This window comes from Amblyomma mixtum, chromosome 4 (genome assembly GCF_055824585.1).
Source record: "Amblyomma mixtum isolate Tamu chromosome 4, ASM5582458v1, whole genome shotgun sequence".
Taxonomy (NCBI): domain Eukaryota; kingdom Metazoa; phylum Arthropoda; class Arachnida; order Ixodida; family Ixodidae; genus Amblyomma; species Amblyomma mixtum.
Genome location: NC_143015.1, coordinates 72,391,636 through 72,417,355, shown reverse-complemented (window position 1 = coordinate 72,417,355; position 25,720 = coordinate 72,391,636). Strand labels below are relative to the sequence as shown.

The following is a 25,720-nucleotide window of genomic DNA, read 5'->3' as shown; positions in this document are numbered from 1 at the left end:
AGCTGCGTAGCGGCGCCACCGTCAACCGTAAAGGCATCAACATCATCATCATCATCATCTGAAGAGCGTGGCGCTGCCGTGGCATTTGAAAAGCCACTGCGAATGTGGCTCGGCAGTTCGACTACTGATGCTGTGTTTTATGTTCATCAGTATTAGTGCAAAGCACCTGGGTACATTCACGCGAGACACAATGCCGAACTCTTGTTGCATGCTGTAGTGCTGTTGCGGCTGCAGAGGTACTCCTGAAACGGTCTTTGCAAATATTTCTGCAGTGGTCCAGTAATGAGAGACAAATAAAACCGTGTCAGTAACTTGGAGATGAACCTGCTGGCGACACAGGGAACGAGGCCCAACCAGCACAGAGTAAAAGGGCAACGTCGCGGCCATTGTCTTCATCGTGGCTTCATTCCGGCATCATTGCTCCTCAAACTTTGCAGTAGGCAAGCTAGAGCTCGCGCCTTCAGATTGTGTTCGGCAGTGTAACGAGGAAAACTTCCAAACCATTGTCACTAAAAGTTTTTTACTTAACACTCATGGACAGGCTTTACTTTGCTTCATCTTACGTGGCCACCGGTTTCAATGCAGTTCTTCTACGTCATGCTGTCGCTACGCGTCGCGACGGCGATCATGCTGCTGTCGCGGGCTGCGATGCTGGAGGGCTCCGCCAGGGGTCTCCACGTGTTCTTCCGCGCCGACTGGAGCCACATGGCCAACGTCGAGGCGCGTAAAAGAACGAAAGTCTGGCACTAGGCTCGATCAAGAGAAGGCTGTCCAATGTCGGTGTGCTTCACAGTGGAAATTCTGAGCGCAAACCGCACCTACAAGATTTCATACCTGCACTTCCAACTTGTTTATGAGTTTAGTTTGCTGCCCGAACGTGCTTGCTTGAAAACATTATCATTAATCTATAATATACTAAGCACTATCTTTGCAAGCAGCGAAGGCTGAGATTGAGGTCAGTTCTTATTTCCGCAATAAAAAGTCTTTAACAGTATTTTCTTCGTCGTGTTCAAAGCTCCTCGCTCATTACACTTTTTTTGTTTTTATGCGCAAAACGATTCAATGCTCGTAAAGGAATAGTTAAGATATCACACACAGACCTGTAAACGTGTACACTCTGAATACCCACAATCAGGATACCGTACCGTACCGTACCGTACTCCTGTGAGCTAATCGTTAATAAAAACGTGGAGGCACGCAATTCTTGTTTTCTTTCTCTTTTGAAAGATGAGCTAAACGAATAATATTCACAATCCGTCGCTGCGTGGAATTTTGCCGCCGGTAAATAATTTTGCATCGAAATACTTCTATGTAGTGTGTGTCTAGGTTTCAGCGGTCTAACAGCGTCTCCGAAGGCCCAAATTATTGGTACAGTAACCAATAAAAAGGCTGCTTCATATTTTAATACCTCTCCAGTTACGCCGTCCTTCCCGGAAAGCTGTAGCAATGAGCGAACAGCTTTTCTTGCGTGATCTGAACCGTCTTCCATACGTCATAGCCACAGTACAGCCACTGAAACCGAAATTATCAGATACTTATTCACTTATTACCTAAACTTATTCGGTCTTTGCCGAATTCCACGTGATGATTCATGTTTATTAATGTTTCGTGCACTATTCCCAAGGGAAAGCATGCTACAAAAATCTGTCCCCACCGCTTCGCGCGCAACTCTGCATGCATAGAATATCACACGCATTTGGCACACTGCAACCAGGAATTTGCTAAATATCTCAGAACAGGGACAAACCCCTGTTCTGGTCGTCATAAAATGCGCAGATGTGGAGCCGCGCGCTCACCACGTGTCTGGAAAGTGTCGGCGTCACGGGAACCATTTACCTGGGCGTCGAGAGGTTCAACTCTTTCAAAAACAAGTTCCAGGAGTGAGTTCGCATGCTTTTTGTGTCTGTTTTCTATTCCCCGGCTCACATTCTTTGGAAGTCTGCATCTGCCAGCGTGTGCTACTGGTCATTCCGGGTACTATGTGTCTGGATATAGTCTTGTTATGAGTGACACATTAAACAAAATTAAAAACTACATTCAGAGCAGTGAACTGGAAGTGGAGAAGAGAAGTTTCCACTGGCTAGAAGCACGTTATGCTCGCTGCCTTTTAAGCTACTTATACTCCGTTTCATACAACAGGTGCAACGCTGTGAAAGATACGGAAGTAGTCCGCGCGGAAAAATAAAGGAAGGCATGTTACTCCGCGCTTGTTTTGTGGCGGAGCGGTCTAAGGCACGAGAATACGACAGCGCGTCGTCAGCAATAAGAGTGCATTTCATCAAGCTCATGACAAAAGTGTCATGTAGCATTTGCCGTGTTTCGCTCACCACAAGGAACGCACTACTTTTCTGTCGCGGATGCAGGCAGCACAAACAAGAGTGCTAGCTTTGACAGCGTTGCACCTGATGTCTGAAACGGAGTATAGTATACAATGAAAATTAAGAACGAAAACTGACTAACAATAAGCGCTGCTGGTCTTCATCTTTCATTCGCTCAGAAACGCAAAAAAAACCTTTCACGCGTAATGTAACGCGACTGTACGCGTTGTGAGTCAGAGTGCTCATGACAATCGTTTTTGTGTAATGGTGCAATGTATAACGTGTAATGTGTAACGTAGAGGCTAACGAAAAGGCTTCAACTTAAATGAAGGACAGCGCAGAGAGAACGCAAAATGATGTAACGTTAAGAGAACGGAAGACAGGAGAGTGGGTCAGGGAAAAAATCGAGTTAATTACATCCTAGTCGAATTCGTGAATAAGAAATGGGCATGGGCAGACATGTGATGCGAAGGCAAGATAACCGATAGTCGTTAAGAGCAACGAACTGGACACCAGGAGTTGGCAAGCGTAGCAAGGGGTGGCAGAAAGTCAGGCGGGATAATGAGATGAAGAATTTTGCTGGGATAATATGGCCACAGCTTGCACAGGACACGCTTAATTGGAGGGATATAGAGAGGCATTTGTCTTGCAGAAGGCGTAGTTAGCTTGACGACGACATCGCACAGCGCAATTTTGTCCGCAGATTAGGGAAATAAAATGATGGTGAGGGCGAGCGTTGCTCTTCGAACGCATTTGGGTACCACCCCGTGCCCACGCAGTACTCCCCCCGCGTCTTGGACAGCCTTTGTTGTCCGAAGAGCAGTCATAAGAAACCGCCAAGTGCTCAGAAACGCCTCTCAAATGGTCAGTGCGTGGCTGTGTCTATGTTATACAACGTAAGAAAAGACGCGATACCCGTACAATGATAAAACTAACCGGGAAGGGTTGAAAGGGGCAGCCATTTAGGAAAACAGACCGTTTACGAGTCCAGTTTCGTGGTCTCAAGGAGCATAGCGTAGGTTGTAGTGAGTTTTCATAGCGACGTTAACTCCATGGCACGCCTTCAACAGAGACGTGATGTTCGTGCTGGTGGCCGAGGTCGCGTCCAAGGTCATCGTCACCACCATGGCTTTCCTCTTCCTTGGCCACCTGTCCGCCAGCGTGGACATCGACATCGCCACGCTCATCGACACTCGTATGTAGTCTCCGGTCTTGCTACACCGGTAGCCGTTTGTTGAGAAAAATTAAAGGATTGGTCACGCTAATAGCGTTAAGAAGGGATAGACGAAATTATGGAGTAAGACTTGGTCACGCTTAGCAATACCAGGGTGACGAGGAGGTAATGAAATTATGGATGGTAGGTCACGATTAGCATTAAGGGGGCGAGGAGGAGGATATGAAACAACACAGGCGAGGTTCTACTTAGCATTACGAGAGTGAGCAGCAGGTTATCAAGTATGGAAGGCTCCGTTACGCTTAGCTTCACAAGGGCGACGAGTAGGTTATGAAATACAAAAGGATCAGTCATAATAACCGTTACGAGGGTGAGGAGAACCTATGAATGAAGAAGGCTCTGTTCCGATTAGCGTTAGGAGGGAGAGGAAGTTATGAAATAACAAAGGATTGGTCACGTTTCACATTGCGAGGGTGAGGAGGTTATGAAAGAATAAAGGGTCGGTTCTGCTTAAAGCTTTGAGGTCGAATAGCAAGCTATGAGATATGAAAGGTTTGCTCACGCTTTGTGTCACGAGACCAAGGAGGAGGTTATTAAAAACTAAAGGATCGATCATGCTTACTGTTATGAGGGCGAGGAGAATGATATGAGATCATAAATGGCCCATCGTGCTAAGGAACACTGTCGCAGTTTTTTCGGACAGTAAGTGATTACATTTTAATCACGAATCCGCTTATAACGGAGTGAACAGGGAGTGAGCTGTTTTCTAGCGCACTCTCCTTTATATAAAAGTGTTAGCTAGAGGGAAGTTTACTCTCTTTTTATTCTCTTCTGTTTAGAGTATAGGAGAGGGGGTAAGGCACAACTGTGCTGCGCAAAGTGAAGCTTTCTCACGCCGCCATATGACCTCTGTCACGCTTAGCGCTAAAGAAGAATCCCGTAGAAAAATTCAGGGGGGCACTTTGCTGACCTAAAGTGCGGTAAGGCGAGAGCCTTTAGCGCAGTGTTGCTGCTTGTGTCCCTGATGTATAGTTAAGATGTTAGTTAAGTACACAATTGTTTGTGAACCTTCAATGTTGGAGACACTGGAGGGCGTTTGGGATGCATCCGCTTGATTCCACGCCTTTCTGCAAACTCTCCAGCATCCTAGACAAGGAGAACTGCCTATGCGTTGGCAGGAAGTAGCGTTAGCCATTAGCACGCTCGGCTGCGGAACAGAAGGATGGGGGTTTGAATCCCATCGTGCACAAAGATTTTTTTTTAGTCTGACTAGAAAAAGCGTGACACCTCTGCTGACAACCTTGTACTGACAACTCTCTGTCGACAACAATGAGGTATTAAAGACTTTCGCCTTAATGAGAAGGGCTCGGCCACTCTTGACGTTGCACAGTGTTAGTAACTATAGGAGCGGATGAAAGGCGCGGCAACTCTTTTGTAAAAGGCAACGTGCTCCTTTCGCCCACTCGAGCTTTGTCGCGCTTAGCGTTGTAGAGAAGGGGAAATTATGAAAACAGGAAAGGCACATGCATATCTCACAACCATATGACGGAATTGAGCTGGCGGTATCAGTCGAAGCACGGACTGCAAAATGTTTTGCTTGCGCTGTCTTGTTCTGTCTAACGCTTCGTTGATTTACAGTTCGTACAGTCCAACGATAAGGAGATATAACATCTAGTAGCGCCCAACTTGCAAATCCAACCAGCGAACAGTGAAGCCACTTACGGTCATCACACAGCTGTTTCACGTAACCGAATAGTTAGCGGGAGAGGAACGAAGGACAACTGCCGGCAAAAAGTGAATAATAAAAATTTGAAAAATATTACTTAAAAGCGTGCCCATGCAAAATGTGTACCCCGCTTATAAGCAACCATTATTCTTACAGTATTAGCGTCGAGATGCATCATCTCTCGAGACCTCATCAATGTGGATTAAAACAAACTACACTTTGTCAAACCTTAGTCGCTTTGGAATGTGAAACCCCATAAACCAAACCATTTCATTATGCCACGGGACCAACGTGCCACATGGTTTTCCACATTGTTTCACATAAAGTTTTGGAAAAGCGGGTGGAAACCCTTGTCACCGGTTTAAACCCTACTCTTCCGCAGGGTCCAACTTCATCGTCAGCATCACGCCGCAGGCCATCAGTCTGGCTCCGGACCCAGAGTTTTGGAGCCAGGTTTACCTCCTGTGGCGGATATCTATGATGCTACCGAAGTTCGTGAGTAAACTTTGAAACAAGCACACCCAGAACTGCTAAATAGCTTAGTTATCGCACCGTCTGGAAACAAAATGTGCTAAAGTGCTAAACTGAATACACCTACCAATTTCTCTAGTCCTGGTCTGTTTGCTCTAAGGTTGTCACTTGTTTTAATGTTTTACTCCAAGCTCTTACTGTATGCCCGCCTGCCCTGACTAGCGGTAATTTTTGCAACAAGAGTTGCCACGATACCAGATTGTCCCAGCTATTAGTAACTCCGCACATGGAATCAAAAGCCCGTTGACCTGCGAAAAATTTGTTGGTTACCTAATTACCTAACCAGGCGCGTAAATCCTCTTTCTGAACCACCTAATAGCCGATATTCACTCCGTTACACGTGATAAACTAGCCAGCATTCCATGGTTTATCGATTATCACAAGGCAAACGGCTCGAACTCAAGGGCAGATACATATTACTTATCATTACATGGTTCCAGCACGTAAAACCCATCGAGAATCTGGACAGCTCTGCACATGGGGTATGATCCGTATTATGTAGATTTTCAGAAAATAATATTTAGAGGTGATTTCGCTTTTACGGAGGAGGGTCTACCATGCACGGTGATTCCAGCAGGCAAAACATGCCAGAGGGTGAACCATGCATTTGAACCAAGCATTGCATTCATGCGAAGAGCAATGCGCGTCATTGCCTTCGAACCCAAAGCCCGCGGTTTGAACACTTCTCTTCTGAATTGCGGCCTCCTCTGCTTTCGCGACTTCGGCTACGGGTTCATATGCCTCGCAGCATTCATTCAGAAGTTCATTCACAGCGTTTCCGCGTTAGTGCAAGTGAACAGCGAAGCTCGATTTGCTCTGTCTAGCCACAAGTGCGCGGCGCCTCTTGAATGTTTCAGACCCCGACCGACACGAGGAGTAGACAACTGCACGTTCACACACGTTTTAGCTTAAACGCAAGCGCTTCGTCCTGTTAGGGTTGCGACTATACTTGTGTCGCGAAGTTTTTTCTCCGTTGCTGGAAATGCGACTCACAAAATGCTTGCGGTCTTCGCAAGCAAAGCACTAGCGCAGGTACGCTTGGAGTGTATCTCAAGCAAGACTAAGTATTGTTCAAAATTATAGCCAACGAGCGAGGTTTTAAGAATGGTAAAGTGGGGCGCAGGAAGTAGTTAAAAGATACGCTGGTCTGCCATGTCCAGGCAAAGTAACCACGGAAGATGCTGACCGCGATTAAGAAATTAGAGGAAAAATCAATGTGTTTGGCAGTATTCTGCAGGTGCCGTCACGGCATTTACTCCCTTTGCCAAAAGTAACCAAGCAACAGGTTTTTGCTTCTCAGCCGTATAACGGAGCCTTTGTGGCACCCCTAACGATCGAAAGGTGTCAGAACGTGAGAACAAGAGCTCACCCTACTTACACAGATTCACATCTTAATGGCTGCCATGAGTCCTTCGCTGCGCGGCTAAGAAACAAACAAACTTTGCCCGGTTACTTTTGGCAACGACGGTACTTTAACTTACCATGTATACTCCGAAATTAAAGCAAGTAACCGTTTCCCATGGCGCTTACAGTTGGAGGCTAGTGAAAAAAAAATATCTCCAAGTGAAACTGTGAAGAGCGCTGTGACAGATGGAATCGAAAAGAGGTGTAATGTTGAGGGGAAAACTGAAAGTAGCGTGGATTTTAACAAAAAATCGAATTGATGACACCGAGGTAGAGTTTGGAGGTTAACACAATCTTGGCGAGGACGTGCAACGTCCAGGAAAAATAATTTATTATCTGTTGCAGTAACGGAGTGCGCACCGAGGCTAAGGATGAATAATCAGGAGTGACAAACGCTAATGTGCACCGTTAAGGTAGTCAACAGCTGAGATAAGGCTGCTCAAGAAAGAGGAAAAACATTTCTCCCGTAGTGGGCATGACTCTACAGTTGAGTACAGCAGCGTTGAGGACCCCTTTTCAGAGGAGAGTGGGAGTTTACCCCTCACCGCTGCTTTTAAATCTTCGCTTCAAGTACGTGGGACCAGTGATGTTATGATAGCTGCAGAACATGTATTGCGGCAAAGAGGTAATCGATGGTATGTTAGGGCAACGATACTGCTCCCGCCTTATGCTGTAGATGTAGCCCTCCTGCAGTATACATAGTCTGGCTAGTGCCGGTGATGATGGAGATGCGGTATGGACCCAAGACAAAAAAAAAATCACCCACAAAGCAGTTAGATATACCTTCCATGTTCAAGCGTGTATGCCTCTACTGACCGGAGTTAACTGGTTTATCTTCAGCGCAAGCGATTGAAGCCTAACTGTTGTAGAGTAATCGTGGGGTTCGTTCACCCCAGTTGATTGTCCCCGACATCGTCATCGAGGTGCTGTCGGCATCGCATCCGGTGATTCTGCTGCACCGTGGCGCCGCGCACCTCTTCGTCTGCACATTAATGTTCGTCATCAGCATCGCCACCTGTAGCCCGGTAAGCGAGTTTGCTGCTTCTTAAAAATAAAAGAAACGAATAATTACCTGCTTCTTCAATCAGCCCTACAAGGCGTAATTGTAACGGCATGTGTGAATCTGCTGAAATATCTTCGGGGCTAGCACAAGAAACGTATGTGCTTTGATCACGGACGAAGAATTCTGAGGTGTAAAACCTTCATAGCTACTACATTACTACCCGCGACACTGCTCCTTTTTTCCATACGTGCCCACAAAACTATTTGCATCAACTACGCCCAAAATATCGTTCTCGGCCATTGATAATGTAGCAGCTGTACACACCTCATAAGCACAATATGTGTTATCTTCAGTCGTTAACTTGCAAGGACAGAAGCACAATCGAGCCACAAAAAGCCGCGCGGGTATTCTGACCTTCAGCGCCTTTCGCTCAGGGTGTAGTTGCACAGCAGCCATTAGTGCCAAGTTCGTATTCGCTCATTACAGAAATGTCCCCGTAAGCCGTAAGCGCTGCATTTTATTCTCGTTAACAGTGGTCTCGTTCTCTAGAATAATAAGTAATTTGCCCAGCAGGATCGTCAGCGCCAACCTAAACAGGTATTTGTGGACGCGAAATCAGTCGGCTTCTGATTTGATAACAAAACCTGCCGCTAGAGGGCACGACTTTTACCTTAAAAAAAAAAAAGACGACGGTACAAGAGGCCCAGCCAACGCGCCCAATTACCTTCTCCGCACAATAAGAGTCGGTCGCAATTTCAACAACCGTTTTCGTCCAACAGCAACCTTCCTTTCTTTCGCACTATGTCCAACAGGGCGGCGCCAGCGTCGTCTCTGTGCTGGCATACACACAGGACAGCAGATTCCGATTACTGATGGTTGCGCTGGAGACGGTCGTTATCCTTCAGTTCTACGGTGAGTGGAAAACTTCCGGAAATGCCCTTCCTCACCTACGCTCGAACGCGTAACTATTGTGCATTGCCAATTTCTCTGCCCGGAATTCCTAACCATTTCTCCTGTCATATCTCAGCCTGACCTTTAAACGGGCTATTCTGATACGTCTACTAGTCCGTTCCCATCACAGCAGGAATGCGATCTCTACTGCAGGACAAAGGCGATTCGCATTGATAAGCGAATTATCCCCGTGCTGAGATAAGCGCTTGTGCCCTATGGTAGCAAATTTCCTTATCTCGCCTCACTAGCCGAATCTGCAGCTGTCTCTTCCTGACGAATACATTTCCTTTCCCTTGAAGCCCACTCTGTTACCTAAAAGAACATCGATTATGTTCTCTATACACTGCAAGTAACATCCAAGGCTATTTGTTCAACGTATTCCCTGACCCGACTAGACATTCATTACGAACTCGTCAGTAGACTATCAATGGACAGTCCGTAATCAATCGCCTCATTAAAGGTAGCATGCACTTGGGTGCCGCAATGCCTTCTGCGGTGAAGCACGCCAGGAGTCAAACCCCGCAAGGCATGACAGTGATGTGGCGTGGAAAATGGTTTAATTTGTGGAGTTTAAGCGAATCAGGCTATGAGGCACGACGCAGTGGAGAGCACCTCAAATTTCTGCCCCCCGGAGTTCTTTAACGTGCACTGACATCGCACAGCATACTGGCCACTAGAATTTCGCCTAATGCGACCGCCGCGGCCGGGATCGAACCCGCGTCTTTCGGGTCAGCAGCCGAGCACCATAACCACGGATCAACGGCGGCGGCGCGTGGAAAATGGGGACTATAGATTGAAGACCCCCTTAAAGCGCACCCGACGTTAATCACCTTGTCACATTGTTTCAGAGCTCTTGCGCTGCTGTAAGGTGCCCAATGCCACGCAGTTCATCCATCTCCGCGTGCGAAAACTGATTTAACAGTGCACTTCGCTATATCGAATGACGTGCGAAATTGGAGTTCGATATACTGCACGGCTTCCGTATACTTTTACATACGATTTACAAGACGATTTACTGTGTGTTTCCAGTAGTTAATAATTCGAAATACCTATAGGTTCTATATATGCTTGCACACATGCACAACTTATTGTACCAATAGCCTAAGGATCACTTATGGGGCACGCCATTGTAAGATGCTTCGTGCTCATTCCGTTGACATTCATCGGTACACAAAAGTTTTGTTTTGTTTCTTTTCTTTCCGTGGCTGGTTGCGTGTTCGAACTCTGCTCCGCAGTGATTACTACAGCCACGGCGGCCATCTTCTTGGGGCATGGTTTATGGTTGTAAACAATGGAAATATAAGCTGGACCCTCTGCTTCGAGGGCCGAAGAAAGGGAACGAAATCGCATCTCCATTTTTCAGGCTTCCGAAGACTCTCCCTCAGCTCGCGCATGATGACCAATGGCGCACCGAGCACATTCGTCAAGGTCTCCTGGACGTCGATCATACCGGTCGCCGTCGCTGTGAGTGGTCGTAAACGGAAGCGCCCCGAGTACGGTGGAAGCAATTTGTAGCATTCATAGCAGCTAGATTCCTGCCCTTGTTTCAGCGTACTACAGGCGGTTGCAATAGGCTTTACCAAAGAAGCACATGTAATCGGCTCAATATTGCGAATGGATGGTTTCGTTCTGGTCCCCTGTAGGACCGGCATTCGCCAATACGTTTCCAATACTGGGCCGATTATACCTGCGCTGCTTGGGTAATTAGCTTTAAATTCACACCTTATCTCTAAAACTAAGCTGTTCTCTAACTGAAACATTGCACGGCGGCCGAAACATATCAGAACAAAACTCATCATCAGCCTGACTACGCCCACTGCAGGGAAAAGGCCTCTCCCATGTCTCTCCAATTGACCCTGTCCTTCGCCCGTTGCGGCCGCCGTATTCCTGCAAATTTATTAATCTCATCCGCCCACCTATTAGCTAGTTGCTAGCGCGATGCACAGGGAGCGAACGAAGACGAATGTTTTGTATAGCAAGAGCCAGCGCGCACTTTCATGATATCTTCGACGTGGCACAGATTTGAGGCGCCCCCTCAATCACACCTAAAACAAAACCTACACGCAGGGCATCCCTGGGTTCTGCGCATGCGTATCACGACGCCCTAAGCTATGAGGTGAAAGGACATTCTCGCGTCTCAACGATTTCGCTTTTCCCTCCCTGCCCGCTTTCGTAGACACTCATGTGGGCCAAGGCTGCGTTCACCGCTTGGGAGAGCTACCCTGTCGGGCTGACGTTCATCATCGCGTGGTTCGAGATGGTCGAGTTCAGCTTCATACCAGTCTTCGCTGTCGTCTTTCTGGTCTGCACCAAGATGGTGAGCATTCTATCGAGACTGTTGTTCAGGAGGACACTAAGGATATTTTCACATGTAACCAACTTTTATAAAAATTAGAGCTTCGTCCTGTCTGTTCTTCCTGGTATCCTGTACGTGCGATAAAAATTGCTAGGACACTTTGGCAACTTCAGTGTTTGAGATGTGCAAGCCGAGGACACTATGCCGTAACGACTTCAGGTGCGTGTGACGTCACACCGTTCCCGTGGCTATATCGATACCCAAATTATGCATCTTTCGGGGATATTAAATGTTAATTACGCTTAATTACACATCTTTCCATCCAATTTGACACAAATCTCGCGTTTTTCGGCCATTCTGTGACAATTTTCACTATGCCGTGACGACTTCCGGTAGATGTGACGTCACACCGTTCCCGTGGCTATATCGACGTGTGCGTTATTTCGACGCAGTTTTGACATTTTTCACTATAATTAATTAATTACTCTACAGTCATCGAACGTAGCTTCCGGTTCATTTTTCCCTCCTCTATCTGAAGCAACCATTCGTTTTATCTTTTTTAGTTCCCGAGTTAACACGAGTTAAACGCTGCCTAAGGTGTGACACCCTCTGCTAACGGTATGAGCCATTAAAGGCTTTCACCTCAATATCTTCTATCAACCGACACGTGTGCCAAACAGCACCAAACTTACTACAGCTAAAGTCTTACGATATGAATGGAATGATTGGCGCGCGCTGTCGGCTACCTTGCTCATGAAAGATAAGCCTTCTTTGAGCGTAATCGCCGTCGTGGATGTCACGATAACGCATTTACGCACTTAACCCATTACACCAAGGAACTCGGTGTGCGGTTCGTATAAACGCTCTGCCAATAGCGGTCACAAAAAGCGCCATTTTCGAATCACTTCCACATGTCTCCCAAATTTTCCTCCAACAGAAACTAAAGAACAGCCTCGATCCGTTGCCCACATGGACTCCGCTGAGCTGGGAAGACGCCATGGTCTACCGGAACCAGGCCTTGGTCGAAGACATCGACATCTTGAAGAGAAAGCCCGAACTGGAAAAGGGTTCTATTCCGCCGTCGCTGACGGAGGCCGCTGTGGACGCAGAACAGCAGCACTCGCATAAAAAGCACCATTCTCCAACTTCCAAATCGACCTCGGAACACTTTGCGACGCACCAGTACGTGCCTTCAGACCCAGCAAAGCGCGTTGGATCGCCGGCCGACTGGCGTGAATGCAGTTCCGAAGAGACCCGTCGAGGGAAAAAGTCCAAAAAGAAGCGGGCCTCCAAAAAGATCATTCCGGAGTCTGGCACCACCCACGTGTCCCGAAGGCTCAGCTCCTTGAGGCGACTGGCAAGCAAAACTCGAGAGGCTATAGTCAAACCAAAAAAGCCGGCCGCCATTGCGATACCCTCAGCGGGCCTTGTACCCTCCGCACCTATCATACCTCCATCTGCGGTCGGCATCCCTGAAAACGCACAGAACGACAGCGGCGAGACCATTGACAACCAGGACTTTGTCATCGACTCAGCGGCTGAGCATTTCCTGCTGGCACCAGTTGCGTCCATTGGCAGCGTGCCTCTTAAGAAGCCCGCTCAGCAAGATGTCGCCTCCCTCAAGTCAGTGTCGTCACAACACGACACTGCACGGAAAGATCCAACGCAACCCCGCGCGGCTGAGGGTCTCGAACCAAGCGTCCAGGAACAACGACCAGAGCCCGACTTACTCACAGCTCCGCACCACGACGCTAAGTTGACGGTACCACACAAAGGCGCTAGCAACGTCGCAGCGTCCAGGGTGCATGACGAACATCTCGCCATACCAGAAGAAGCGGTGAAACGGGCCTCGGAGGACTCAAAAGGCCAGAAGGCTTCCGGTCCTGCCCAAGAACCTCTAGGTATTCCAGCTATACCGGGCGCAACCGAGGAAAACGCACTCCTCAAGCAGCCTCCGCATGGACCCCCGGTGACGACGTCGCCCGAGGGACGACCGACTACCCCCAAGAAGTCCTCCTCGCGAAAGCACTCGTCCTCCTTGAAGTCCTCATCGTCTTCCCAGAAAGCACCGAGCTTTGCCACTGCAGACAAGAAGCCTTTGCAGCAAGCACTTCTGTACGGCACTTCCTCAGCCACAGCGGCGGCGGTGCCTCCAAGAGACACGAGTTCAGCGCCATACTCCGAAAAATCGACTGGCGACGACCGCAGGCAGTCTAAGCTGAAGCAACCGGTCCACAAGCAGGCCTCGGGGGCAGCGTCTCGCGCAAAGGTCCCAGCCAGAGCACCTACGGCCAACACAGCGACGTCGCTTGACAAGAGTGAAGCTGTCGCGAAGGGACAGCGCAAGACAACAGCTCCCGAGAGAGCGGCCGAGCAGCAAGGGATGGATGCGGCCGAAATGTCGACGGTAATGCGAACATATTCTTTTCGATAGCTGCAGCACATAGCGTACGGCGATACAGTGAAACCTGGATGTAACGAAGCTCTTGTAGTAATTTGCTCAATATTACGAAATTTCTCAATTCCCCTACGCCGCCCATAAAATGATCTCTGAAAGGGGCTCTAATAAAGTTGCGGTATGCCTGGGATGTTAAGCACGCCGCTTCACGTCTATTGTCCAGGAAGAATTTTTTCAATGCGTTTTATGGGAGGTATTCACATGACGTCATCCGCAAGGGGCGCTAGCGGCCGGCGCGGCATTCGCCATGTTGGTGGTCGTGCGCGCGGCCGCCGCAGCTGCAGCCGCAGCGTTTGAATAGCTGGTGATGGGTGAAATGTGTGTGTATTTCGCGTCTCGCCGCACGTAATTTCTGTCCGACCCGTGCCGCCGCGTGACTGAGTGAATATTCCGTGAACTGTGCGAAGCAGAAAAGAGCGGGCACGCTCAGAAGGTTCTACTTTGTGAAAAGGTCGACCCCCGTAGGAATGCGGAGGCACCGGCATGGTGTGCGACGTATACAAGACTGCTGCCGCGCGTTGAATTCACCGGTATCGAAGCCCACCTTGTGCACGGCTTAAGTTTGCTGGCAGGCCAAGGAATTAAAGGATATAAACCTATGAGAGGGTGCAATTACTTGACAAGCGGGTGAGTCCAAGAGCCGTGCTGTGGGTGCCGACGTCCGCGGTGCCGACGGCCGAAGTGCCGTTTTTGAACAGGTGAGCAATTCGAAGGGTCTGTTCACTTAGCTGTAGCTTAACTTGTCATCTCTACCTGCTGAAAGTGACGTGTTACAACTGAATCTAGCGGAATGGCTGCACACTGCGTTGCTGCGAAAACGGTCTTGTGCATACGAAGCAGCGCTACGTAGCTACAATCAAAACTGCAAAACATTCTCGCTGTGTCTGCCGTTCGTGCTGCGAGCGCATGGCAGTATTTGTTTGGCCGTTCTGTCGGGTAAATAAGGCAGCTATGACGCTTTGCCTTTCTGCTGAAAGACCGTACGTCTGAGAAGCGTCAGCAGTTCGCGGACTACAGCTAGGCGCTTGAATTATCTATTTCTGCGGTGGCAGTTCTGGAATTTCGGTAATCAATCGTGCTGTTTATCCACGATGTGCCCTGCATGACTAGCTGACAGTTATCAACTGATATTAAAAGCTGCAAGTCGTGTACGTTCTTGCGTGCAGCGCAGCCAGCCAGTTTTGCTGCCGAGTTGAGGCAGCTCGGTTATAACACGGCGCAGAAGAATTCTGCTGCAAGCTTCATGCACAATACGCGCTCCACAAAGATAAGTGGTCGCTGACGTATTCAACAACATACAAATATGTTACGGATCACTAACAGTTCAGGCCGGGTACCTCACGGCGCACCGTGACACTGCGCGAGCTGGCCTGAAACGACCGCAAACATGGCGCGCCTGCCGCGACGACGCTCGCGCCGTCTGGTAGCGCGGCCTCAGTGAATACCTCCTATAGAAGCTGAGTTATCTGTAGTCAAAATTTGAATTTCAGCGTCTCCGCGCCTTTCCCTCTGCTCTCGTCACTTTTTGAGCACTGGAAAGTCTGCGCTCCTCCGCCGGCTCCACCTCCGTGGGCGGAGCTTCCTGGCCCGACGGAGCTTCGCGGCTTATTGGCCGCGGACATGGTAGCTGCTTGACGTCTGAAAGAATCTAACCAATAGCCATCTCTCAATATGCATACACAGGTGCGAGCGACGGAGGAGGGTGCAAGAATGAAAGACGCTGGGAAGGGTTCATCAACTTTCGCGCGTTTTCAAGAACTTTTCAAGAAGCACATTTCAAGAACTTTTATTTTCAATTTCGGTTTCTGTTCTGCATTTCCCTTTAGTCTTCATGCAAAAACTGCATGTAACTAAATGTTCCCAACTTATATCAACTTATAATTGGTCCAGGTTTAACTGCATTTTCCTCTAGTATAAGGGAACTTATTACGATAGAATTTTGATAAGTTTCGCTTTTCGAAACCAAGGTTTAGAATGTTCTTTCCGAATGGATACATTCACAGCTACATTACCTTTCACCAAAGTACCAGCCGCGACGTACTTCTGCCAACAGGGCATTAGTCTTTGTATGCCGTTGTACGAGAATGACTGAGGCATTCTGCCTCGCATATCGTACCGCCCGGGCTTCTAGATATTAGCACTTTGAATAGCAGCACTAACACCCTCAAGCGAAACGGAAACATTCGCCCCTAGCTTTATTCTTATTAGCTTTCATTCACTTGTGCTGCCTTTCTTTTGTAGTTTTTTTTCCTCGAGCGAAAGGCTCCCAATACTCAAGCATATTTCGGATCCCCGAGTACAGAACAATTAAGTTCAATGAGTCCAGTCATAATCTCTACGGCCTAGTAAATCAAGAAAGGAAACTGAAAAATGAAAATAGCTCTTTGAGGAAACGAAATGACGCTGTCATTTATGGATAAAGAAGGAAGTGAAAGATGAAAGAAAGAAGTGCGGTAGTAGAGGGATACCCTACCGAATAAATTAGACCACATGGGGATCTTTAAAATCTAACCTCCGCCACCACTGGTACTGGTATTTATAGCAAAATCAATCTTTTACTTCCAAATGCCCATCTTTAAGACTTCGGGCTTCCCTGGGACACCCTGTATTTAATCTCGGGAACAGTTTCAATGTCATTTATGCGGGCACCTTTCACATCACGGCCACCATCCGGCGCTTCTTTGCAGGCACAGCAAGACGCGGCAAACCCGTCCCAGCCTCACACCAGCCTGACAGACTTCTCGAGGAGCCGCAAGTCATCATCGGGCAAGACCACCAATTTGCTGCGCAAGCTAGTCGCGCACAGACCCCGCTGGAACCGAGGACGCCGCTCGAAAAGGCATCTCGATGCGCATCTCGAAACTAGTGGAGTCGCTGCAACCGCTGCAAGTGCCGGAACGCTGAAGGCGTCCCCGGACTACCCGTCGCTCGCTTCACTGGGGGCACATTCCACGGTGCAGAGTAACAAGTCCTACGCGACCGAGACGGCGCCTGTGCCAGTCCCCATTCAGCAGCAAGGCACGGCTGTTCCAGAAGCCGAGCGGGCAGTTGCAAGTGCGTCGGTTCCGCCGATGTCCCAACAGGCGGCCATCGAAAAGACGCCACATTCGCTGGCGTCACTGGCGCCGGAAATGGACATCGCTGCTGCTACGGGAAAAGAGGGCGCGGCACCGGAAGCTGTGGCTTCCCTGGCTACCCACAGCCCCAGGGAACAGCGGGACATGACCAGTAAAACCAGCAGCCACCGCAAGCGCCGAAAGTCCTCGAAGAAACAACCAGACACAATCAGTTCGGAGAGCGCGGATAATCGCGAGCGTGGATCGGCTGGTCAGTGAAATTTACATGGACACGTAGAAGACGTATAGCGCTCCGATATGTGAAATGACATTCTTCCATGTAGAACCGCTTAGTTATATGCGAAACTCCTTTTGTTTTGGGGAATTATGGGATACCAGTAGCACAGTGGTACACAATGAGTTAGGCTCTGCGCATCAGAAGTTATTGGGGGGGGACGCTATTCCAGTATGGTTATATCTGCACATCACTGAGGAGGACTACTGCTCGTGATGGGAAAGCCACCCGTTTAGGTTAAAATGCGTGTGGTCCAGGCATAGGCGGTGCAGTATAGCGATAATGACCTTCTTTGACACAGTGAAATTGGTGGACTTGTAGAGAGCTGATAATTAGCTCTATATTATTCATTTTAGTCGATAATATTCATCTACATATAAAAAATTGTCCAGCCGAGAGTTCCAGCAAACTTTCGCGCAATTACAGTGAAAGCATTTTGGCAAAGTGAGTCAAAAGAGCTGAGAGTTAGCACTTCTCCAGTCTCTTTTCATTTGTGCCACGTCTTCCCTCAGTGGGCTGTTCTTAACCATCAGTCTGTGAGTGTAGACCAGAGATACTCGGTTCCCTACAGACCTATTTCTTCGCATGGTCAGACTGGTCAGAAATAGCCATGTTTCCAAGTTTATTGTAATAAGCTAGCTAGTGGAAAGAAGTTTAGATAGTGTGGAAGTGCCTCAGTGAAACAGACCAGAAGGTACTCTCTTTTGTCTTTCTGAGCTTGGGTCACACTGGCTTGGACACATGGACTTCACCGAACTGAATAGAAATCGCTCTTTGCACATTTACCGCTATTTTCTAGCTATCAGTAAGAAAGGGACCTTAGCTACTAGTTCTGTTGTTTCCTTCAAGACTCAGCATATTGCCAACAGACAGCATCTTCCAGCCACTCAGAAGTCTGCTCTTCATTGCATCTTCAATTGCCCAATGTGAGGATAGTTATCGCCCAGGTCACAGATATATACACAGGTTTTTTTTTTACAAATGCTCCAAGTAGCGCTGTTGTCCTTGGCATGAAATTGATACAAACGTGTACTTCATAGTTTGGCTGTCCAAAATGCGCTGCCATTGTTGCGTACACTTTAGGCTTAACACAATATACTCGGAAAGCCCAAGATGCCCAATGCACACCTTGTCACTCAGCTGTGTCCAATGCTTTACATCTGTTTGAATGTTTAGTAAATACTTCATTTACAGCACACAGTGCATAGCTGCATGCATGACTGACATGCGACACTTTCACTGTCATCAAATTCCATCCTTTATTGTGAGCAAAACTTTCCAGTGAACAGTTTGCTGCCTGTTTCAGTAGCTTCCTGCCCACCTGTCACCGCTATGACATGGTATTATGACTGTCTCCTAAGCTGGAATTTATGAATCTACAAAAATGACTACAATGCTTTATGTTCGCTTTGGATTTCTTCCATCCACACGAAAAAGCATAGAGACTATATAAGACCATACGAGCACAACACAGAGCATGTTTCAGCTATTCAGCTAAGTTCTGCCAAGTTTAAAAAATGACCAAGAACTCAACCACGTGCTGAAGTTCACAGAAAGAAGTTTCCTCAGTTAAGTTATCTTGGCTAATTAGCAAATGAGGCACTTTAAAAAATATGCTCGCCTGCTCAAGACAACTGCCTACATATATGGCCTAATCGGCTCTATGCAGAGTGCACAGTCGTTTTTTAAAGCTAGGTAGAGCTTAGTTAAAACACCCTGCATAAGCACACAACAGAAATGCCAGGAGAATTGAGGTGATGAATTTCAAACGGGCAAAAAGACTGCGACTTGAATAAATGTCGGCTGATGAAAAATGAAGCTTCAGGCTGTGGTGAAACCTCCCCGTTCAATACGCAAAATAAGACACACAAAGCCACTGAATCTCCGAAACTTTTTTTTCAGCAAAGGTGGCTCACAGCAGCCAAACAACATACTAGCAGGCTGTCCTTTTATTATTAGTACATGAATGAAACACCTTGAGGAGAATATTTTGTAAGCTTTATTAGGGTCTTTCTTACGTCATGTAGAAAAATATATCTTCACACAAAATAGGGTGCACAAAGGGCAAAAAATAATGAATAAAGCTTTGGCCAAACTACGAATTAATATCATTGATGCTCATTAAGATAGTAGTGCTAAGCTCAATATGACAGAGAAGCACATGGCTGACTTAGTGAAATCCAGAGACTATGAAAATATAAACTGCATTTGAACTTTTTGGTGAAATGTTTCCACATATACAACGAAGCTCCAACTTTGGCACCTGGATCTCAATGAGCAGTTCTGAAATGATGTGGTGTAAGTGGCTAAGTCTGAAGAGCCTGAAAAGAAAAATACAATACAAAAAAGTGAGAGCAAAGATTGAAAAGTGGTCTGCCAAGAGCGTAAACTAAGCAAAACATTTTGCATTACACCGACTCCCTTATTAGATGCGGCGTTATGCTATAACGGCGCTGAATCATCATTTATTAGCCATTAAAGGCTCCTAAGTGGGGTACTACACAAAGCGGGGGGGGGGGGGGGGGGGGGGGGGTGTACGATAACATATATACCAATGGTAAGTTAAAAACAAGAACAAGCACTACAATACAAAAATACAATAACAATACAATGCAACTACTGTTCTGGTATCTATTTCTTCACATCTCTGCTTGCTCCTCCTCTAAGTTGCACTGAAAAATAGGACGCTGCGCAGCAATTTACAGCTCCAGCATGATGCCAAGCATTCAGTATATGTAGCCCCAAAAAGACTAAGCATAGTAGGATATATATGTGTGTACTCTATTTGGAAAACCAACGCTATTTCTATGCGAAATCTGGCAAAAAAAAATTCATTTCCATATCTACTTTGTAGCCCTTACTTTCCCTAAATTTTGGCCAGCTTAACGCTACCTTTCCCATCAAGCCCAATTAACCCCATTTGATTGTGATACTCACCTTCAGGCAAGATGACAGTCAACGCAGTTCCTGCAGCTGAAGCCACACGCCTTCAGATGGATACGCCAGTGTGAATGACGAGCCTACCTTCAAGTCACCCTGGTTTCAATACAATGCGCACTTGAATCACTCTGCATCTCTAGTTCAAAATTCTTTTTTCAATTAACCAAAGACGAATACAAGTTAACACCTCCAACATTTTATTGTACTCATCTGGATATAACACAAGGCGACGGCACGATTTTTCAGTAACACCATTAAACGCAAGAATTAACTCCTATAAGTATCCCTATTTCTACAGAACGATTACAGACTGGAATAATCTCAATAATGATGCAGTATTGCAACCGTCACTATTGTTTGAAGCCCATCTTTAGTTTCCTTACATCTTTTCCAAAACATGACATTGTTGTTGCATTTGCATCATGTATTTTGTGTTTGTTTCTTGATTTATACTTTTGTATAATTGCTTTATAATTTTCTTTTAACATCTTAAGAGCATGTTTATTGCTTCCAGCATGTTTACGTGTATACTGTACGCCCACCCTGCTAAGGTCTTGTAAATGATCACAGTATCAATATAAATAAAAAAATGATACTGCACAATCCTTATTGCAATGTATTTAAAGGCCAAAAATGTGCTCTCCTCAAATACTTCTCTCAGCAAAACTATTAATTTGATATCACAAGTCAAAAAATGCAACTACACATTATGTGCATTCAGCACACTGGTCATCATCACTGCCAACTATCACTAAACAATGATCCATATGAAAACTGGCAGGTCTCAGGCAAGCAGATGTTAAAAAGGTATACACCAAATTTTTATTTCCATGTTCTCTTTCTTGGAACGGTATGCAAAAGACATTTGTATGCACGAATCCCCACGTGGAATGCTAAGTAGATAATTTCTAATGGATTTCTTCTTTCAAGTTGTTTCGATTCCAGCTTTAACAAGTTGTTTCGAAAGTTGTTTTGCTGTTAATTAACAGCAAAATGGTGGCCAAGACATCAAGGTTCGGCTAGATGGTAGAGCTGTGTTAGGTTTTTAATTGCATCCTTGTGTCTGTGCTCGCGTGCAGTTTTTATCTACTAGTGGGCAGCTTTATATAAAAACTTTTAAGCGCAAGCATGAGTATAGAAAAAGAGCGAAACGTTGGAGACTTCTTCACAAGATAATAGAATTGAGAAAGGCTGAGGTACCTCGCAGCTCCACTAAGTACCAGAGCACAGCAGAAATCACTGCAGTCTGTGTAGTCGGTGCAGCAGTGATGACAAAAAAAAAAAAACTTTTGAAGCAAAGCTTTGCTGATGCTGTACATAGCCTTGGATATTTCCACAAAAATATGTGGACCGTGAATGCGATGTGGACGGCAAAAACAGACTTCAAAGGCTAGAGAAGTGCATGACACTGGAGGAGTATTGACAGAAATGGCAGGCACAAATTCGAGATTGACCAGTTCTGCAAAATGAACAGCTTAAGTTCAACACGTCTTTCATTCAATCTGGAAGCTCTGTATGCCTTAGTTTCCTGGCTCTTATAACTTTTTTTTCTCTGAAGCACCCGGGGGAAACTTACCACTCCAGTTTTACTGCACGTCCCATTGCACTGACCAGCTAAAATTGAGCAAGGAATACAATATAAAGAATGTTTTATTACAATAACTGCAGTCAGGACTTCCTCTGTGGTAAATGGCATTATCAGCAGTGTAATGTACATTGTTATCAAGTTTTCCATTCACCCGCTGGCTATAAGAATATTAACCAGGCAGGCCAGTGAAAAGGGTCAATCTATGAAACATTAGAGCCTGCAGTGAACACTCTCATATGGGGGGGGGGGGGGGACTAACAATTTCTACCAGCTAGCAAGCATAAGCGTTCAGCTGGCACTGGCAAGTACTGCAACCACTAGGACTCGAATACATTTTCCTTGTAATAGCACATTTACTTGCAGAATGACTGCACTTATTTTCTCGAAAAATTATTCCAAGTTTTGGCGGTGCATTTACTATAATGCACAGTAAAATATAAAAAATTTGAAGTGGTTAAAAGCATGAGAGAAGTAAGCTTGTGGAATGAATACTTCTTGCAGTGTGACTCGCATCCTAAATAAAACGTAACACAACCTTCAACACAGTTTACATGCTCGACAGCATAGCCAGTAACCTTTATATTCAGTGCAAATTCGAACCGCAACAAATTGCTACAATCCTCATGGAATATCGAACAGAGAAACCCTTTGTGAAAAGGAATGGTTTCTATTGGTTTCCGGACTCCTTGAGAAACATTTTTATTTGGTGTTCTTCTCATTCAACAGATGGAGCTTTACATTATTATGTAGGTGTTTCGGTGTTCGCTATCGCTAGCAGGAGGCTGCATGCCACAAGAAAGGGGTGCAGAGGAAGGGAAAGATAATTGCACGTTTTGACAGCCACTGTAGGGGCTGTGTTCAGTATGCGAGTAAACACAGCATTCCCTTGAACTTGTTTTTCAACAGCTACCTTGCAATGCAACCTCATTTCTTAAAATATTCCAGCATTCATTATGTCAGCCCTTGGTTTTACAAGGAACAAATAAGCTGAATAACAATATGGTCGGCTTGTCAAAAAAATCTACTCATTTCAGCAGACGACTTGAAAACTCCTTAGTATGCATCACAGCAATGCATTGTGCAGCTGAATGGAGAGTAATGTCTGACTGATATATAAATCAACCACCCAAACATGACCAATTTAAAGACATCTGTTTGCACACATACAAGCATACCTTATGCCTCTCAGCATCCAGAGTCAGTTGATATCTCGAGAGCAGCTTTGCCAAAGTTAGCTTCAACACCAGCTGTGCAAAGCGCATGGCAACACAGTTGCGTGGCCCACTTCCATATGCCTGGTACGCCATCGGGTCTACCTTGCTTCTGTTCTCAGGGCTGAACCTGCACGAATTGATGCACGCGTACAATAGCAACAAATGTCAATGATTGTAAAGCAAGGTTCGAGGTGTGGGTGGGAATTCTGTGCACTTTGATAGTAAATTCTAATATGTGACATTCATGTCTACTTTTCATGCGACATTTTTATGGCGTTTCAGAAGCATAAATGTTTCATTCTTCCTGCCGAGACAAACACAAAGATTAAAAGTATAAACACAGCTGGTGCAAGGACAAATGAGACTTTCTTTAACGAGCAAAAACGATCCTGGAGAGACATTTTCACTCTGCTGTCGATCTCATCTAGTCACTTGTCAAGCTTCAGCAACCTCTTGGAAGTGGAGTTTTCAAGTGGTTTCAGCTACTCCAAAGCAGATACGTGAAAACCACAGGTGAAGCATTGGATGTCCACAGTCATCAGCCGGTGACACAAAAGTTGATGCCAATGAAAAATTCATGCAAGAAAAACTAGAAAATAAACTGTGAGGAGGCTTGCAAATACATTCAATGCCCCAGAAATTTGTCTTATATATCCTGCAAGACAAACTGAACCTCACAAGGAAAGCTTCACTCTGGGTTGCCAGTCTCTTGCAAGCCTAGGAAACAACTAGACAATCCGATTTTGCTGCATGTTTCTGCTTTTTTCATTTTTTCACTGTGCAACATCGTGAAGTATAAGTACTAAAATTGTTAACAGTGACAAAGCGTGGGTTCCCAACACTGATCCAGAAATGAAACAACAGTCAATGATGTGGGCAAGAGGGGAGACCGCCTTTCAATGCAAGCCTGCTGCTTCAAGTCTTCAGCAAAGGTGATGTCTGACAATTTCTTCACTCGAGAAGAGATCTTCACTGTTATCCCATTCAGCAAGGGGAAAACAGTAACATCAACTGTCTATGTGGAGACCTTCGCGAGCCTGGTGTTCGATGCTCTCAAGGACCACCATAATCGCTCAATGAATAAATTCTCTTTGCATCACAACAATGCACTCGCAAGCCAAGGAAAAAATACCCTTCATTGCATCCTCTGGCATCCAACAGTGGAAGCCATGCCGACTCCCCAAGTCTTTCCCTTTGTGACTTCTTGCTCTCCCAACGTACAAAAACACCTGCTTTGTGGAAAGGTGTGTAACGACAGAAAGCAGGACATCGCTGCCTTAAACAGAGTTGTAGAAGTTAAGAAAGTGATTTGGAAGTATGTTACGAAAAACCTGCATCGCATAAAGGAATGCACTCACACTGGTGGTGACTGGTGGTGAGCTTTCCTTGTGAGGTTCAGTTTATCTTGCAGGATATATAAGACAAATTTCTGGGGCTTTGAATGTATTTGCAAGCCTCCTCACAGTTTTTTTTCTAGTTTTTCTTGCATGAATTTCTCATTGGCATAAACTTTTGTATCACCGGTTGATGACAGTGGACATCCACACTGGTGGTGACTTCAAGGAATGGTGACTGGTGCAACTCAAACCTCACATTTTTTTTATCAACCTAAGCCAGTGAACTTTACGAAATAACAGCCAAAGAGCAATAATAGACTCCCCTTATAAGGGTTAGCATCACAAAAGCTACAAAGTAATTGGAAATCCACATAATTAAAACAAGTTTTTGACGTCTTCGAATTCAAATTATTAACAGCCGGCTTCAAACACCAGAACTGCTTTTACCGCATACTTACAGAAGCCAGAATAAAGCTAAGCACAAAAGATAAGCTCCAGGCTAACTATTGCACATGTGCAGGTAACCTGCCTTTCAGGAATGAATGCTTCAGGGTCATTCCACAGAGTGGGGTCATGGTGCAACTGGTACGCAGGAATCAAGACTGACATCCCGCTGGGAATCTTGATGTCCTTGTATTGATATTCTTGCTCACACTTCCTTGTGATGAACCTGTCATGGAAAGCATGCGAATGTGACGACTTGTGCAGTTTAGAATCCAGAGCTCCAACAAAATGCGCTTCAGTCATGTAATATAATTATGAATTTGCTCAAAATAGCCAGAAAATTGTAGCGCATGAAGTTATAGTATAACAAAGTTCTATATAACAAAGTCAGAGCAACAAGCATATTACTACCAGGCGAAATGTTTTTCAATGCAAACTTGACGTGCAATGAGACCCACCCGACAACAACAGGGTAGTATCGAAGTGCTTCCGAGATCACTTGATCCAAGTAGCGCATTTTGGATACGCTGTCATATGTTAAGCCACCCTGTTTGAAGAATACAGACAAAAAAAAAATCACCAAAGTGTTAGATTGCACACAATCTCACTACTATAGTTACTCGCGTAATGAACCCACCCTCCTCTTAGTCACTGTGAATTAACGTTTTCTTTTTTTAAGCGCTAAACTTTTTTTACCATGCTCATCAGTTTCACACTGTCTGCAACGCAGAACTTGACACTGCACCAAGATGCTGTGCGCTAATAAGGTCATGGTGCATTTATATTTTGACGAGAGCTCCTGTGGGGGTCTTGGCAGCTCTGACAAGTTTGCATGCTCAGCAAACTTCTCAGAGCTGCATTAGTGCATTAGCTGCATTAGTGCTGCATTAGTGGCTGCATTAGTGTATGCTTAGAAAGCTGGTGAGTACTTAAGCGTCGGAGAGGAGCGCAGCAGTTTAAATCAGAATGCTATAAAACATCCTCT

General features: G+C 46.0%; 2 protein-coding genes across 2 annotated transcripts in view; one reads left to right on the top strand and one right to left on the bottom strand.

Annotated features, from left to right (window-relative positions):
* Positions 1 to 627: 627 nt before the first annotated feature.
* LOC149346979 (uncharacterized) lies at positions 628 to 19,720 on the top strand. The gene is made up of 10 exons (XM_089586798.1): positions 628 to 720; positions 1,777 to 1,880; positions 3,389 to 3,513; positions 5,601 to 5,713; positions 8,050 to 8,178; positions 8,969 to 9,068; positions 10,471 to 10,571; positions 11,284 to 11,424; positions 12,341 to 13,810; positions 16,549 to 19,720. The coding sequence occupies exons 1-10, from the start codon at positions 628 to 630 to the stop codon at positions 17,194 to 17,196; spliced, it is 3,024 nt and encodes a 1,007-aa protein (XP_089442924.1). The 3' UTR covers positions 17,197 to 19,720.
* Positions 19,194 to 25,720, bottom strand: part of LOC149346978 (cytochrome P450 3A11-like) — a 31,908-nt gene continuing 25,381 nt past the window's right edge. The window contains exons 11-15 of the mRNA XM_089586799.1: positions 25,194 to 25,282; positions 24,821 to 24,961; positions 22,916 to 23,081; positions 20,150 to 20,248; positions 19,194 to 19,533 (exon numbers count right to left, since the gene is read on the bottom strand). Coding sequence (XP_089442925.1) covers positions 20,168 to 20,248; positions 22,916 to 23,081; positions 24,821 to 24,961; positions 25,194 to 25,282 — 477 coding nt within the window. The 3' untranslated portion in view covers positions 19,194 to 19,533; positions 20,150 to 20,167. The remainder of the gene's footprint in view (positions 19,534 to 20,149; positions 20,249 to 22,915; positions 23,082 to 24,820; positions 24,962 to 25,193; positions 25,283 to 25,720) is intronic.

Coding starts and splice junctions, on each gene's coding strand:
- LOC149346979 (XM_089586798.1), top strand. CDS start 628: ATGCTGCTGTCGCGGGCTGCGATGCTGGAGGGCTCCGCCAGGGGTCTC. Junction 9,069..10,470: donor CGTTATCCTTCAGTTCTACG/GTGAGTGGAAAA, acceptor TCCATTTTTCAG/GCTTCCGAAGACTCTCCCTC. Junction 13,811..16,548: donor ATGCGGCCGAAATGTCGACG/GTAATGCGAACA, acceptor GCTTCTTTGCAG/GCACAGCAAGACGCGGCAAA.